General features: G+C 36.9%; 1 protein-coding gene across 1 annotated transcript in view; it reads left to right on the forward strand.

Moving 5' to 3' along the window:
• BIRC6 (baculoviral IAP repeat containing 6) overlaps positions 1-18061 on the forward strand; it is a 173084-nt gene that overhangs the window by 80037 nt on the left and 74986 nt on the right. The window contains exons 44-54 of the mRNA XM_041477108.1: positions 1189-1322; positions 2265-2392; positions 4213-4775; positions 7759-7934; positions 8502-8598; positions 8777-8971; positions 10805-11005; positions 11598-11877; positions 13969-14225; positions 15281-15389; positions 15900-16121. Of these exons, the coding sequence (XP_041333042.1) occupies positions 1189-1322; positions 2265-2392; positions 4213-4775; positions 7759-7934; positions 8502-8598; positions 8777-8971; positions 10805-11005; positions 11598-11877; positions 13969-14225; positions 15281-15389; positions 15900-16121 (2362 nt within the window). The remainder of the gene's footprint in view (positions 1-1188; positions 1323-2264; positions 2393-4212; positions 4776-7758; positions 7935-8501; positions 8599-8776; positions 8972-10804; positions 11006-11597; positions 11878-13968; positions 14226-15280; positions 15390-15899; positions 16122-18061) is intronic.

The following is an 18061-nucleotide window of genomic DNA, read 5'->3' on the forward strand; positions in this document are numbered from 1 at the left end:
ATAGAAATCCAGCCATTTTATTTCCCTATGCATACCAGTAATATCTCACATTCTCTATATTGTTCCATAACACACTAGAAATAATCTCACTTTGTGAATGAGATTTTGCCACAACACTGATAGAAATTAAAGGAAGTAGTTTTTAAATGTTGCCTATGAACCTTTTTTTCATATTTGCCATTTCAAGTCATTGACTTTAAGATGCACTTTGTTCTTAAATTTTTTACTTTCTGTCCCCTTTCTGTGATAATATATTTAGAAATCAGTCTCACAAAAATCTGCTGAAATTTTTGCCATCAGGTGAAGAAGTAGAGCTGTAAAAACTTAGAGACTTATTATGCACAAACTGATACTTCCCTCTTAGTATTTGAGACCAGAACATGGCCTGATGTCTGGAATAATTACCTTCAGTTAACAAGCATGGGTACTGTCAACTCTTGAGCCAGTTACACCTTATCAGAAGGGATGAATACATTCAGGCCTGTGTGTGAATGTCCCTGTAACTCCCCCAGGAGTGTTGTACACCTGAGCCAGTCGTGAAAGGGAGAACGCTGGCACGATGGCCTTTATCAAAAAGCACTGTCCCACTTCTGCAGGATCTGTTTCATATCCTGCTTTTTTCAGGGTTTTGAACTGATTCAGTATACTACTACTGCAAGGGTAAGACTTCACATTTAGTATAGCTGGTTCATTTGGTCACTGAAGGGTGTATTTTAATTCAAATTCCAGTCTTCAGAGTTCTTATCTGTTCAGCTCCCTACAGTTTTATTCTGAGAAGTCTTCGCATGTGCCAAGAACAAAAATACTGTGATTGTTTGCAGGATTACAAAACACTTGGTCTCTGTCTGACAAACTAAAAAATGCACTTGAGCCTTACTGAAGTGTAGGACTAACAAAAAGAGACAAATCAAAATGTCTGTATGTATTGCACCTACAAGATTAATTAATCGATTTTCAGAAATACTGCTTTAGCAAGCTTGGAACACTGATTGGACAGTTTTGGGGCTTTGTGTCTGTACTTACTGGAAAACTCAAAATTGTGGTCCTGAGTAAGCAGGTTTTGGTACCTGATTTAGCTGAGACTATTTCCACATCATGAAATAAATATGAGGGTTTTGCACTAAAAATACTTGGTTTGCACTTAATGCTTAGATTACAGCATGTAATTTTTATGTCTTTATTTTCAAGCTGGTCCAAGCAGTGCCATTGGAGCTCAGGAAAGTACTGCCCAATTGTTGGTGTCAGATCCCAACCTTATTCATGTGTTAGTGAAATTCCTTTCTGGCACTAACCCTCATGGAACAAATCAACACAGTCCACAGGTAATGAGCAATTAAAATAAGAAAACCTTTTTGCAATAGGATTTCAAGATGCTTGACAGATATAGATATTAATTCATAATGTATTATATCCTTGTCATGTTTCTTCTTCTAGTTATAGACTTAGTTGGTTCTAATGAGCAGCCATAGGGAAGTTTATGTTGTTGATATGCTCTCAGTAGTGCTGGTATGTTTTCACAACTCTCTAGAGACTAGCTGCAGGGAGAGGATGCCATATGTGAATGAAGTGTTCCATTCAGTTACTTTCCCAAAATCTTGTTGGGTTGGGATAAAAATGCCAATGAAGATTAAGTTTTAATATCTAAGAATTCCTGAATTTAAAATTATACTTTCATTTTCTGCCTGTTTCTGAATTCATGTGGTATCTGCTGCCTCTCCTAATTTCAGTTAATGTTTTCTTGTTTTTTGGCATCTTTGAAAAATCTACAAATAGTGTTTTAAAAAAGCCCAAGTGAACTTAATTGTAGGTAGTATTTGCCAGGAGTCTCAGTTTGGGAGATGGAAAACACCTGGTAGTTCCTTGGGGTTTTTTCCCAGCAAATTTTCAAGAAAATACATGGTCATTTCCAGGACTTAAACACTTCACAGTCCATTAAAGTACTTACTTAAGTATGTAGTTTGTGGAAAAACATTCAGACTAGCACAGAAGTGGATTCTGTATAGAGTATAGTTTGCATTACTGAAAACAGTCTCAACCTGAAAAACAAGTCTTAGATAAAGAACTGAACTTCTTGCTTTTGGCTCATGATTAATAATAGAAAAACATGTAGTATAAATGGATACATATTAGTGCTGTAACAATGCTGTAAAAATTTTCAAAAAGCAAGTTAAGTTATGCAATACTTTCCTGTTCTTAGAAGATGTTAATGTCCTTGAAGACATCTCAGTTATATATAATTCTTCCTGAAATGTCTTTTCTTCTAGGTTGGGCCAACAGCAACACAAGCTATGCAAGAATTTCTTACTCGATTACAGGTGCACCTTTCTTCAACTTGTCCTCAGATGTTCAGTGAATTTTTATTGAAATTAATACATATACTTTCAACAGAAAGGTAAATCTTACATGTTTGTTTTCTTTCATACCCTCCTTTTCTTTAAAATCTGTGTGATTGTGAATCACAGCTCAGGTGTGTATGTACCTTGTCATTCTGTAAAGTTAGGTGTCAATGGAAATCATTGTTGCTGCAGTACTAGCAGCAGGACTAGAGCTGCTCCTAGCACATGGAAAAATGCATCTGGAATTCACACTGTAATGTGTAAGGGAGTCTGTGTCTCTGTTGACACTCCCTTACACTGTCAACAGAGGCACTAAAATGTTGGACTGATTTTATTTAAATCTTGTTGAAGTAATTCCCAAAGTAAGGACACTGTTGATGAGCTTATCTATTAAAAAAAGTATTCTGAGAGGTCTGAATTAATGAAAGATTCCAGAAATTCATAGGTTGTGAAAATAGTACGGATGTCTTTTCTCACATGGTAGGATGAGTTGTGAGATTCCATAATTCTATTTATGCAATGCATTTTTATTGCTTTATCTTTGGTGGGGTTTTTTTCTCTCCACATGACAGTGGAAAACACTCTCTGTCCCACTCTCCTGGGACCTATTGATGTTCACTAGTGTAGAGAAGTGCCTCTGGCCAGGGAGAGAGAAGAAATTATGGCTCATCTTTCACGGTTCTGCATCCTCAAGGCAAGGCCAATGGGCACAAGACTCTGACTCCAGTGGTACACTGGAAATAAGGCAATTGTTTAGTCTGAAGTACACTAGAAAGCATTTCTTTCTGGTATTGATGTTCTGCTCATCTCCAGATAGAGGCTTCCTATAATTAGGCATGAGCTTCCTCAGTTCTGGGCTCCCAGCAGGTGGCACTTCGGTGTTATCTATTTAATCTTTCAGAAAATGGTTTCTGCCTTCTCCAAGAGATTTTACCTTTGTAACTTAAATTATAGGAGTGGTGTTTACCAGGTTATATTGTTGATCAGTGATTTCTATGAGACATGTCATAATACAATAAAATCATTAATTCACAGTGACTCTTTGAAGTGTGTGTCTGCATGCCAACATTTGTTTAAAACAAGCTAATGAGACCACTGAAAGTGTAGTTTTTGAAACATGTTAGGGGTTTTTTTGTGAATTGCCATGAAATGGAAGCAAAGCCCCAGGAGGGGATTTACATCGTTATTTCTCGGAACACAGATAATTATGGGACTGTATTGTGTCTGAGCATAAGATTAATTGTAAAGAAAAGCAGTATTTTACTGTTAGTATTACTTAAATTCCAAATATTTTTTCAGGGCTGTTTCTATAAACTGTTTTGTTCTGTATTTAATTTTAAAAGTTTGATTAAAATTAATCAATGGGAAGAAAAAATCCGTCATGATTTCCTGTTAGCAACTAAATAATCCCCATGATATTAAAGTATTATCTGGCTGCTTTCCATGAGGTTTTCTTGCAAATGTGGGAAACTTTTCACCAGGAATTGAACAGGACTGTTCAGTCTGTATGTAGAGTGTTCCAAGTATCTACCTACAAAATTACCTGAATTACAAAACAAAAAGATGAATCCTATCATTTTTCAAAGTTAACCTCTTAATCCTTAGTGGTACCAGGAAGGTGGTGGCAGGTTCTGCAGGCTGTTTAATGACCAGTATGTTAAAAAATTAAGAAGCTTGATGTGGGTGGAAGATAAGATTTTGCTTCAAAATGTGTTTCTGAAAATAGCTGGATTTTTATTTATTGGAAGTCTGGTGTGCTTTTGAATCCTTAAAAAAAATCAAGGAAAAAGACCACACTCAAACAGCCAAACCTGTATAACTTGTCATATCTCTCTTTATTTTTTTTTTTTTTTCTTTTTTTTTTTTTCTCTTTCAGGGGTGCTTTCCAGACAGGCCAGGGACCATTGGATGCTCAAGTGAAACTCTTGGAATTCACCCTGGAACAGAATTTTGAAGTTGTATCAGTTAGCACCATTTCTGCAGTAATTGAGTCGATAACCTTTCTTGTGCATCATTACATCACGTGTTCGGACAAAGTGATGTCTCGCAGTGGCTCAGACAGCTCTGTGGGTGCCCGAGCGTGTTTTGGAGGGCTTTTTGCCAACATTATCCGTCCAGGCGATGCCAAAGCAGTTTGTGGAGAAATGACAAGGGATCAACTCATGTTTGATTTACTAAAGCTGATCAACATTTTAGTTCAGCTGCCACTTTCCAGTAACCGAGAATACAGTGCCCGTGTTCCAGTAGCAAGCAGTACTACAGACAGTGTGTCTGATGAGGAAAAGGTTTCAGGAGGCAAAGATGGCAATGGAAGCAACCCTAATACTCAAGGATCAACTGCATACGTGGCGGACTTGGTGTTGGCCAACCAACAAATTATGAGCCAGATTCTGTCTGCGCTTGGCCAGTGTAACAGCAGTGCTATGGCCATGATTATTGGTAGGTGTTTTCTGAGTAACATGGAAGGGCTTTTGGGTGGTGAAACATTTAAAACTTCTGCAATCTCATAAGCTGGGTGTAGATGTGAAAAGAATGCATTACAGAATTGACAGGAAAAAAGTGACAGAGAAAAAGCTTAAGGAGAACAGATGCATGAAAAAAAGCCCTTAACAGGAGGTGGGAGACAGTAATTGAAACCAAACAGGAATGTGTTTGACATTTGAGTTTGCTGAATCGCAAAATGCCTAATGTTAGAGGATCTCTGGATATTGTCTAGTCCAGCCTTTCTGCACAGACTTAGAGCCTGTCTCAGTTGAGAGCAGGCTGCTCAGTACCTTGGTTCAGTTGGGTTTTTAATTCCTCAGGGGTGGAAACTCCACAACTGCTGTGGGCAACCTGTTATGTTGTTCAATCATTCTTAAAGTAGAAAAGCCTTTTTCTTATGTTTAAGTGGAATTTCCTGTATTTCAGTCTGTGGCCATCACATGCCTCTATGTATGAATTAGGATGAGTCTTCTTTGTACAAGACACCTTACCTCAGTTGTTTGCTGGACTGGATGATTTTCCTTTTTTAAATCACTTCAGAAAATACAAGTTACAATTGTGTCTCTTTCATAGAATACCTAAACTTTTCCTCTGTTTCACCAGAAATTACATTAACATTAACGTCATGTTCTAGGAGTTGCACGCATATATTTGTGAGTGGGATCTTCCTGCTATGAACTAGTGAGGGAGATGATGATACTTAGAAAGCAAAGCTGCTGTTTGTCAGACATATGTCTGAGGTGCATTTTCTTAGATAGACTGCCTGTCTTTGTGACTTAAATTCTATGCTACCATCATAGCACAAATTATTTACACAAGTTAAACCACTGGCTGAAATACCATGGATTTCTGCATGTGCAAAACATTTTGCAGGAGGATAGGCCAAGACCTGCACTCCGTTTCAGGTGTAATAGTTGTAAAATTAGGTGCTCTTTATAGTGATTTTCTTGCTTGAAGCAAGTTGCTCTGGCCTTTTCTGTGCTGCCTCTTCTAAGCAGATATAAAACTTAAGCAATGCTATTATCAGGAAACAGTTACTTGTTCAGTGAGCCCTCATGAATATTAGACCACTGGTTTATTGCAGCATGAAAGCAATTGAGGAAAGGTAGTTATTTCTTAGGTAGTAAAATTAAACAGGACATGGGATTTGACAAGCCTGGATTGTGCTGTTGGAGTCTTCCTGAAATTAATTCCAGAGTATCTCCTTCATCACTTTGGGTAGTTGGCGTCATATTGCAAATCCACTATGAACACTGCAAGTAGTTTGTTCTGGGAATGGTGGTTTGTTGTGAGTATGTGTTTCTTTGGAGTGAAATTCAGATAGTCTTCTCAACTTTGATGTCTTTCTAAACCACTGATTTTTGTCTAGCAGTTGTTTTGCATTTTTAAGGGCAGTTTGGAAAGATAGTTTTTTCAAAATGTTTTTCATTGAAATTAGTGTTCTGGGCCAGCTCATCCCTTTTAATGGATTGTTCTTCCAAAGGGTTTTTAATACAGGTTGTTGAAAATAATCTGTCCATGTATTTTGGGAAGATGTAACACAGCTATTTGTGGGTTTAGTTCCTTCAAGAAAAGCTATGTTAAACTCTCTCTGGACATTTCTGTGAAAAAAACATTTTGCAGGACTGCAGCCAGGGTTACACAGGATCCAAAAATCAGTTATCAGCATATAATAATAAATATGTAGTAACTAATGCAGTATGAAAAGGTGCTACCAGGATAGGTAAACAAGAAGATGTCTGCAAATGTTATTGATAGGTAGTGGCTCTGGTGTCAAAATTAATGCTAATAGTGTTAATTCACTGCGTCTGGCAATCCAGCCGGACAGGCTCCAGGATGGCCCTGAGTAATTCAGTTGCCACATGAATTTTAAACTTTTTTTGTTCTGTTTTTCCTTTTATGACCATTGTGTCTGTTCCATTAGGGTTTTTTGCTTTGTAAATGACAAACTGTGCAAATCATACCAGTAACAGTATTCACCTCCTGTCCTATCTTGTCCTCACCTGAAGGTCCTCCCTCACAGCAAATCCGGCTTACCGGATTTCAGCTCTATCATTCATTCCATTTAACTTTTCTAGGTTGGACAGAGGCTGGGTCTTAAGACTGCTTTATTCGTTGCTCTGCATGCATTGCTTATCAATATTTGCTTTCTTGACAGTTTAAAGACAGTTGTTGGCCAAAGTACAACACCTGGCAGTTCTCTTGCCAAAAGGTTTCTTTAAGACATGCTCCAAAGATCACTTGAGCACATTGATTTTTATTATTATTTGTTAGTGCAGCTTCAGTTTCTCTAAATGGGACAGGATTACTCTGTGCTTGTCTTACATTTAAATCTAAGGCCACTTTTAACAGCTCTTCCAGATCACAGTCATATGATTTGTAAGGCAGTTGTATTTATGGAAGTAGTCTCTTCCATGGGAAGGGTGTTGTTTTGCTTACTGTCTGTAATCTCAGCAATGTGTAGTCAATATTGCTGATAACTGATATTCAGAAAATTCTAATTAATAAATCCTGAGCTTAAATAGTGAGAATCAGAATTCCAGGAGAGGTATTTCTGATAGAAATGTGTGTGTTAAATGTTTGGGGAAGTTTTTGGCAACACAAGGAGACTTTATTATTATCAGAAAAAGATCAATCTTAAATGTCAATTGTTTCTAGCTAGGAGTGATTCCAATCCTTGTTGTTACCCTGTTTCCTTCACTAATTACAGTCATTTTTATGGTCTGATTTGATTTAAATTTCCTGACTTCCTGGGTCAAGTCTTCCTATTTATGCATATCTGGGAGCACTAATTGTAAGTCATATGATCCTGGAAACTTTTCCATTTTTACTTTGTAAAATCCATGTGAACATTTTAATATTCTTGAGTTCTCTTATGTGCTATTAATGGTTTGTTAGGTCTCAGTTTATGACCTTTGAACGGTCTGCTTTCGTTTAGGTGCAAGTGGCTTACATCTGACTAAACATGAGAACTTTCATGGTGGCTTAGATGCAATTTCAGTTGGAGATGGGTTGTTCACTATCCTGACAACACTTAGTAAGAAAGCAACAACAGTTCAAGTGATGCTTCAGCCTATTCTTACCTACATGGCCTGTGGGTACATGGGAAGGCAGGTAAGTTCCCTGAGGTTTGCTGTGCTTCAAGGTAATTGATGTAATCTGTAATCCTCAAGGTAATTCTGTAATCAGTAGTAAGGTCAGAAAACTAAATTATTGCTATGTAAAATAAATGTTAACATTTTTGCAACCTCACATCATTTGGGTGCTGAAGTTAGGAAGCCTCTCTCTGTTGCCTGTGGTAGAGGGAAGGAATTTTCTCTAAGGACATTTTGACATTCCTGTAAATGTCGCTGGCTAAAGGCTTGAAGATGCAACAAATATTTTATTATGTGCAAGTGAGAAGCACATTTATTGGGGCTCTTTTAATGCTCAATACTCATATTTACATGAAGGTGCTCTTCCCCTGAGTTTGAGCTTTTCCATACCCCACAGACTTTGCCTGCATAAGGAGTTGAACCATGTGGAACATGGTGTTGTATATGGTGGCAGAGATGTCAGCTGTGGTGGCATTTCTTCCCTATAGTTTTGCCTACTAAAAAGGGAGGCTGAGAGCTGTTATTTGAATGTTTACTGTACTAATTTTGTATGAAACCATGTATTTCTTAATTGATTTTCTTTTAGGGTTCTCTTGCCACATGTCAGTTATCTGAGCCACTGCTCTGGTTCATTTTACGAGTGTTGGATACAAGTGAGGCACTGAAGGCCTTCCATGATATGGGTAAGAATGTCTTTTCTCTAGCCACATCAAATAAGAAGTTTGGTTTAGATTTTTTTTTGGCACTTAAAGAATACATATATGTGTCAACAAGGCCAGGTAACTAAATAGGTCTTTGTTTGTGTGGAATCTGTTGTGCTTCTGAGCAGTATTTTTTTCTATCTGCCCACATTATACACAGGTGGTGTTCAACTTATCTGTAACAACATGGTAACAAGCACAAGAGCTATTGTTAACACAGCAAGAAGCATGGTTTCAACTATTATGAAATTCCTGGATTCTGGTCCCACCAAAGGGACAGATAGCAGTTTGAAAGCCAGAGTGCTCGCTTCTGAGCCTGATAATGCAGAAGGAATTCACAATTTTGCACCTTTGGGTGAGTAATGCATCCTTCTCTGCAATTAATATCTACTAGTCATTTCAATGTGTATCAAGTTCTTAACAAAAAGTAATACAATAATATCAAATGTTCCAATACTACTAAATCTTCTTTTGAGAGGGATTGCTGATGTTTCAAGGTCATTTTGAGAGAGGAGCTTAGTCCCCTCCACCACGGGTAATAAGACCTCATGTGGACAGGGGAGAGAAGGAGAGGGAGTGAACCATGTCTGATGAAGTCATGCATCAAGGTGAGCCCCTTTCTCCTCCCCTAGAGGATGCCTGGTTCCAGCCCACCATCTGCCTTAGATGTAATAAGACTCAATAACTTCTTTTAAGGCACATCAGTTTTGATGGAGTTAATACAGAATCGTGACATGGTGGGATGATAGTGAATGAGCCTGAGCTCTGTGAAGCTGGAGCATAAGGCTGATATTGCTGATGATGCTCTGATGTGGCCTGCATGAGCATTTGTTAGAATTGCAGTGCTGTTTTGATATCAATACAATGGCTGCCAGTTAAGTAAAATGTGTGTGTTTTAAGAGGTAGTGGTACTACAATATCTTACAAAGGCTTTCCTTTTCAGTACTAGTGTCTTTGTTTTCTGTTGCTGCCCACTGGCCTGGTGCAGCCCTTGCATGTATTGATACAGTTTGTATCACTGACAAGAGGGGATTAATTTTAAATTTTCTGAAGAGATTGTTGAATGAGAAAGCAGTCCATTCAGTCCTGTGATTCAAATTTAAGAGTGTCAAAAATAATGGCATTATGAAAGACAATAAAAAGAGGTTTATTTGGTAGAATAGGGGCCACTGGAAATCTTCTACTTTGCTATTCACAAATTTCTAAATGGTAAATTTAGGAATCCTGCAAATGTTCGTTCTTTATTACTTTAAATAGTAAAAATCCTAAGCATGTGTGGTGGTAGGTTCTTGCCTACCCTATCTTCCAACTTACAAGGTGCTGCAGTTCTTGATATTCTGCCATGAGGGCATCTCTCGTAGTATTTAACTTTCAGTCAGCACTGTGCTTTTAAAATTAACCTTCTGGTTGCCCTCAGTTATTACATTCTAATTCCCATCATTTGGTAGTCTATGTAGTACATTCTGATTCTCATCACTTGGTTATTCTCTGAGATGGGCTTAAGTCATTTTGGGGTGAAATTTTATCAATGTTCAGCTGCTGCTAGGCATTTAGAGGTGGGATCAGGCTATAGCTACTTTACAGTAAAACACCCCAAGTGCCTGGAGTTTGGAACAGCTCAAATCTGATCTTGTATGCCCTGTACCCTGCTAAAGAAGACAGCCTACATCTTCCTTCATCATTCTTAACTTATACTAGGAGTTGAAAAAGAAGCCACAACTGTGGTCAGTTTCTTTTTATTCTGGTGTCTTTTTTAGAAAAGGGTTTTCATGTGAAATCTTTTTGAAGAAAAAGGGTTGCAGAAGTTGGTTTTTAAGTAATTTCTGTTATTTTAGTATTTAAAATGTGTTAACTGTGAATTAACCAAGTTCAAGTTCTAAGCATGCTGTTTAACCTGCACTTTTCTATTTGGTTTGTTTTTGCCATGTACTCTTGAGAGTAAGTTGGTAGTAATTATCCCCTAGCAAATTTCAAGGACATACATATGCATGTGGATATGTAAACTATCTAAAACAGTTCAGAGTAAAAGAAAAGTAACTGGGCAGTAGGCATTAAACATAGGATATTCTTGATAAAGCAGAAGAGATGAGGCAGGAAAAAAAGGTGTTTTCCACAGTTCAGGTTGTAAATTAATCTGATTTTTATTAATAAGCATTACTAATGAACATTAATGGTGCTGTGTTTGAAGGTTCAATCACCTCAAGCAGCCCCACTGCCCAGCCTGCTGAAGTGCTGTTGCAGGCTACTCCTCCCCACCGACGGGCTCGTTCTGCTGCATGGTCATACATATTTTTACCTGAGGAAGCTTGGTGTGACCTCACGATTCACCTTCCTGCAGCTGTGCTGCTCAAGGAGATCCACATCCAACCTCACCTGGCCTCTCTGGCAAGTAAGTAGATTCACTGATGTTGATGGCAGTTCAAAAATGTGAAGGTTGGGGTACAGTACAAAGAGTGTAATCAGAAGAACTAAAGCTGGGAGGTTGTTTGAGTAATACCTGTAAAATAATTCTGCTTTCCTTGAGAATGGAAGTCCCTGCCTGTGCTTGTTTTCTAGCATAGTAGATGTCATGTGCCATTCATGGTAAATATGTCAAAAACCTTTGTCATGCTGACCAAAACATTGCCCAGTGAGAAAGGGATATTGATCAAGGCTCTTCAGGCAAAATGCTTGTGTATGGTAGTTGGGAAAAAGCATGATATTTTCAGCTCTTGCTGTTGTAGTGTTTTCAGTAACAGGACTTTTCTTCCTCTGAAGTCTTTGAAATAAACTGTATATACCATGTATCAAAATGCTTGTGGTTTTTAACATGTGCCATCTCCCAGGTCAAGTTCTCCAGCTGCAGTTCTGTAGTTGTGTCTGCCTGAGATAATTTCAGTCATTCTGTTCTCTGAATGTTAAGTGTTGACGACGTATCCATGATGAAGATAAACTGGTACAGATTTTAAAATGGTGTTAAACCTTCTTATCTTACTCTGTAGCTTGCCCTTCATCAGTATCTGTTGAAATAAGTGCTGATGGTGTCAATATGTTACCTTTGTCGACTCCTGTTATCACGAGTGGTCTCACCTATATAAAAATCCAGCTGGTAAAAGCTGAAGTTGCCTCAGCTGTCTGTCTTCGTCTCCATCGTCCTCGGGATGCCAGCACCCTGGGGCTCTCCCAGATCAAACTGTTGGGCCTCACTGCCTTTGGAAACACCTCCTCTGCCACCGTCAACAATCCCTTCCTTCCCTCTGAGGACCAGGTCTCCAAAACAAGGTGAGGCTCCAGTGTCAGGGAACAGCTTGTTTGTCAGGGGCCAGTTCATGGTTTAGGGTTCAGGTTTTTCGTGGTATTTTGCTCTCTGAGTCAGATCTTTCGGTAGCAAACTCTTCCTGGTTTTCTTTTCCAACATGAAGAGAAATATTAGTAGTACTTCTGCCTTCTTTAGTAGCATGCTTAGTCTGCAAATGTAAAAGGGAATGTTTTGTCCCTGCAATGGCGAGAGAGTATAAAGCACAGGAAAGCATCTTGAGTTGCATTTTGTGTTTTTAATGGGTAGGCAGTTGTCAAAAAATACAGAGTGCCAAAATACTTCTTATCCTTACAGAAGTCAACGGTGTTACATAAGTATTGTAGCAGGAGTAGAAATAGAATAGTGGAATGTCTTCTGGAAGTCATATCTAATATTGCTGTTTGCAAACATTTCAGAAATAGGAGCTGAAGGTTCTTCTGATTCTGACGTATCAGCAAGATTTCTTTTCAAAAGCATTTATTTGGTTAGGTGGCATTTTGAGTTTCTTACTCATTATAAAAATAAAAATAAGTGAACGCTTAAGGAATTTTTTTAAAGCGTCAGCATTTTCCAACTTTGAATGTAATTTACTGGATGGATTTTTGAGATTTCCTGGTTTTTAAATTTAGCTTACTCAATTTAAAAACTCATTAATTTAAAATACTTCATCTTTGAACCTTAATGTTTATAAATTTGAAGAGCACCTGGGAAAGTTTTAAAAACCTTTCTTTTGCAGGGAAAAATTTTGAGAGCATAAGTAAATTTGGAGAACATGAATATTTTCAGTGTATATTTATAAAAGCTGTATGACTGAAATTTGTCTTTGCTCTTAAATAGCAATAAAGAAAATTACTCTAGCCAAATTATACTATATTTTTACTTAAGAAAAGGTTATAATAAAGTCACACAAGAATAAGCAGTATCTAAAGAAAGAAGGTCAATGTATGTTCCTCATTTCTTGAAATGATTCATTGTAGCTTTCAGCTTAATGTTGTAAGTATCTCAATAAAACAATGATAGTAATGTGAAACATACATTCAATAAACTTGGCATAAATTTTATTTTAGACATAAGAGAGAACTTACTCTTTTTTAATTGGTGAATCCAATTGATTTATGAGTAAATGATTCCTAAAATTAAATTGTAAGCCTAATTTAGGGTCTATAATCAAGTTTGCATTTTTTACAACAGTGGTAAAGGTTAGTTGTGGAAACAACCTGCTAGTTCAGAATTTGTCAGTGAAAGATACCATTTATATCACATACAGATTAGATTGCCATCTTGTTCATGATTCTAGTTTAAATAGTATTGTGGTGTAAAGTCTAATAGATGTGTTTCCAAATTGATTTGATTACAATAGATTTATTTCTCAGGATTTGTTATTAAAAGAACTTCTGAATGATTTTGTCAAAGAATGAGAGACTTGAGGGAAATGTAGTTGCTAACTCATTTTGAATTTCTGTGCTTTTTCTATATGTATTTTAAATCAAGTTCCCTAAGGTTCACTGTAGTTTATTGTAAATATGTATGATCCTAAAAGTTTGTAATGTCAGGGAAGTTGTGCAGGGGTGCAATCTTAATGCCAGCTACTGTTACACTTTCACTCATTTTGATGTAAATAAAAACAATACACAAGCAAATAAAACTCAAGAAAGAAGAAAAAAACCTAACAATCAATAAAAGCCAAACCTGCCCCACACCCATCCCCATATATAAACACATTCCTTTTCATACTTCCCTCAACAAGGAAGAATTTTTTCCTGTTGGAAGAAATATGTGTGTGAAATGACAAATCTTGAAAAACTTTAGTAATAAAACTTGCAGGCTCTTAACTCTTTCTGCCCACAGAGCCTGCCTTTCTTATAATCTTAATCCAATGATTGCAACAGCATTACTAATGTGTATTTCATTGTGGCCTTAAATTCAGTCATTTGTTTTGCTCAGATGATGTTTGATCATGTCACAGAAGTTTTCTGCAGTACTTGTCCTGTAATCTAATACAGGTAGCTGTGCTACAGATAAAAAGTAATAGAATAAAATAATACATTAGCTCATTTTTCTGTTTTCCTTTTCAGTATTGGATGGTTAAGATTATTACACCACTGCCTCACTCACATAAGTGATTTGGAAGGAATGATGGCTAGTGCTGCAGCACCCACTGCTAATCTGTTACAGACATGTGCTGCTTTACTAATGTCCCCTTACTGTGGCATGCATTCTCCAAACATTGAGGCTGTGCTGGTGAAAATTGGGCTTCAGTCCACCAGAATTGGCCTAAAATTAATTGACATTCTTCTAAGAAACTGCTCAGCATCAGGGAGTGATCCTGCAGGTGAGTGCAGTGTATTTCTTTTCAGTTGTTGCTTAAAAGCATTGCTTGTATAAAAGGACAAATACAGTATATCTGCATGTTGCTTTCTGATTCTGAACCTGGGCTGCTAGAACTTGACATTGTGCTTTGTTGGGCTTCTGAGTATCACAGTCTTTGTATGTGGGTAGTCCTACCATGATAAAGCAGTGCAGCCAGGGTTGTTTGGTTTTTCATAATAATGTGGGTTTTGATGACAGTGTAGGATGCACAGTGCATCCTAAATGCCTCTTGCTTTGGATACTGTGTCCAGGTGTTTTAAAATAAAGAGCACTGCCAAAAATACTTCGAAGGAAAACTAATGCAACAGAATTTGTGCATCAGTAGTCTGTAGGACAGTATGAATTCTGAATAGCACTAAGCATTGAAAATACTTATGTGTGGAGGTACATAATGAAGATACAACTACATTCTATGTCCCATGATGAAATTTTGCAGAAGCTATTCTGTTAGTGCACTGGGGATTTTGTATTTATGGTTTTATACCACTCTGCTGTTTTGTACCTTCTAAATGAAAGAAAACAAATCCAATTTTTCCTGGTTTGAGACTGCTAACAGAAAACACTTTAAAAAATGGCTTCTATGACTTCTTTGCCATGAGTTAGGGTTTCAACATAGTCTCCTCTGTTTTGCTGGAATGTTGTTAGATAGGAAAGTACTTTCTGGCAGGGCAGAGGATGAACACAATGAGGAGAAGCTGAATAGGAAATAATCTGTGGAAATCTTCAGCTGTAATCCCATTGATGAAAATTGGAGTTAAATAAGCTTTCATTTTGAAAAAAGTGTCTACTTCTGTCAAGCAAGAGGTTTGACAGCTCTATTGGAATTAGTCATGTCTTTTTGGAATATGTTGAAGAAAGCCCTACTATGTGTTGAGAAATTTTATCCTTACGTTAATGGGAAAACTTAATTCAATGTTAATACTGCAATTTTGTAATAATGTCATTAGTACACTTAAAAAATATATATGTAAGTACTTCTATTATTTCCCTTCCCCTTTTTTTTTTGAATGCGGCAAGATCTGAATAGCCCTTTACTGTTTGGAAGATTAAATGGTCTCTCTTCTGACTCCACAATAGACATTCTTTATCAGCTTGGAACAACTCAAGATCCTGGAACAAAAGATAGGTAATGTCATTTGGGTTTTCATATGGAAGCATACACAAAAAATAACCTGCTAAACAGTGGCTTGATCTTAGTTCACAAAACCAAACATATTTGGAATCTGATTGTTATGAGGTAGCATGGAAGTGCAGGAATCTGAATAAGGTCTCCCAGTTTTCTGTCCTAGCTCTTTTCATCCTTTTCAGGGAATGCTGTCTCTCTATTTCTGCTCTTATAAATGTGATAAAACTTTGGTTTCCAAATGATTTTTCTTTCAAATAGTCAGAACTCGGATACCTGTTATGTTTTCTTTGTCTGTAGAAGGTTCACATTTAGCTGTCCAAGATAAATTTTTTTGATTAATTTTTGCCCTGATCTGAGTCTTGAGAAAAAAGAGCTTGAGCTCACTCTTGAATTTTATTTCAAAGAAAGAGATAAATGTGTAAATTGGATTACAAAAAAAACCAGCAAGCTGATTTGACTCTAAGTGTTTCTTTGCTCATTTGTAATGTGCAACATCATCTTGTCTTACAGAATTCAAGCATTGCTGAAATGGGTCAGTGATTCTGCAAGAGTTGCAGCTATGAAAAAAAGTGGCCGGGTCAGCTACATTTGTCCCAACAGCTCAACCAGAGAGTATGGGCTGTTGATGCCATCTCCTTCCCACCTGCATTGCGTAGCAGCAATTCTGTGGCATAGTTACGAATTGCTTGTTGAATATGATTTGCCAGCATTGCTGGACAGGGAGCTCTTTGAGTAAGTCAAGCAAAGTTTTGCACCCCGTTATTTTTATGCTTAACTTGTTTTGTTCATGGATATAATTCAACTTGAAGGGCGCTTATTGTGAAATAGTAGTGGAACGTGACGTGCCTGAACCTAATTGATAGAGTGGATACCTAAAAATATCCAAACAGATAGTTTTGTAGTTATAAACTCAAAGCTGCACATCACATATTCCAGGTATAATTGTGTTTAAAGACCCAAAAATCTGAAATGAAACAGCAAATCCATGTGTATACTTGCATATATATGAAAGGCAAGCTGGTTCATGGTTTTGTTCACGAGGTCTTCTAATGAACTGTTCTTGTTGAAATTGTTTGCAGTAATTTTCACAGTACATATAAGTGATCTTCATCAGAATGCTGTTATAGAAGTACTGTTTTATTCATCACAGTATCCAATATCTATAACTGATAGCTGAGAGGTGGGGAGGTGGAGATGTTTTGGAGTTTTCCTTTCTGTTCTGGCCAGTCTGATCTGAAAGAAATGAAGGCACAAAATCTAGAGTGAATCTTAAACTGAACTTGCTTCATATTGATGCATTCCAAAGAGAAGTTCGCCCTAAACACCAAATGTATACTCTTAGTGATTCCCAAAATGAAAATATATGATCTAATATTTGCAATTTATGTTGCTTAACCATCTGTATATGTTGCTTAACTATCTCTTCCATTTAAGCAAAACAAAAAAGACATATAACATTGTTTCACATGGTTTATAGAAAAATGACTGTTAAATTACTGTATCTAGCATTAGTCGGGCATTTTTGATTTGTACTGTTGAATGCAGTTGCAGTTAATGAAGGGATCTTTGCATATGGCTTTGTTGTTGCTCTTAAGAAACCTTCATATTTTTCCACAAGCAGTCTCCTTTAGGCATAATCAGACATTAAAACACCATCAAGTGTGTAAGTTATGGTTACAGGTACAAGCATGTAGAACTCTTACATATGTGCAACGTGACTTCAAGCAAGACAATTTCCAAAGACACTTGAGTAATACAGTGATGAAGATATTTTTTAATTTAAAATGAACTTGTTCACCTTGGGAATCTGTTTAAGGATGTTAAATTGCACGTCAATTAGTCCTTATAGCAATATGCTTTAACAGAAATACATTTTCAGGATACATTTTATCATTTGAAAAGGAAAATAATAATTTTTATTTTTATTTAAATTAATTTAAATTTAATTAATATTTTTTAGTCTAATAAAACTATACTTTCCAAAATGGACAGCCCAATTAGATTTATATAAAAGTGGGTTTCACAGATGAGTTCCTGTCTTTTGGAGGGAAAATGTGTTGCTTTCATCACAGGGAGAAATGATAGTTTTGTACATAGTTTGAGTATGCAAGTTATAATATGACCCTGTTCCCCTACCTCCTGCCAGATACAAAGCTGTCACTCATAGAGACCACCATCTGGAGCAAATTATAAAATATATTCTTTAATAAATATAAAAGCTTTTTTGTCAGAGTCATATGGGCAAATAATTTTTCTAATAAAAGTAACTTTTCATGTATATTCTTCATCTTCTTTAATATTGTAACTTTTGAAATATTGTCATGGATTCTACCTATAGCTCCAAGTTTCTCCTTCATGTGATAAATCACTTTGTTCTTGGAAATATTTTCCCATCATCCCCATTTTCCATTTCAGTATTTTTGCTTTGGCCAACGGATGCTAATCCCTTAGTTATTTTTAAATATGTGTTTAGGAAAAAACCTTATTTTTCATAGGGCATGAACTCATCCAGAAGATTTTGGCATTTGGATTGCGTTAATATATAGTTGGAGAAGAGTTAAGTGTACCTTTATTGCATGTGGACTTTTGGAAATTGTGACTGTCTTTCCAGAGTTATAGATCATTTTAGCCACTGAGATCAGTTTTCTGTTGGGGGAGGGTTTTATCAACCC

This window comes from Pyrgilauda ruficollis, unplaced genomic scaffold, assembly GCF_017590135.1.
Source record: "Pyrgilauda ruficollis isolate IOZ18807 unplaced genomic scaffold, ASM1759013v1 scaffold4, whole genome shotgun sequence".
Taxonomy (NCBI): Eukaryota; Metazoa; Chordata; class Aves; order Passeriformes; family Passeridae; genus Pyrgilauda; species Pyrgilauda ruficollis.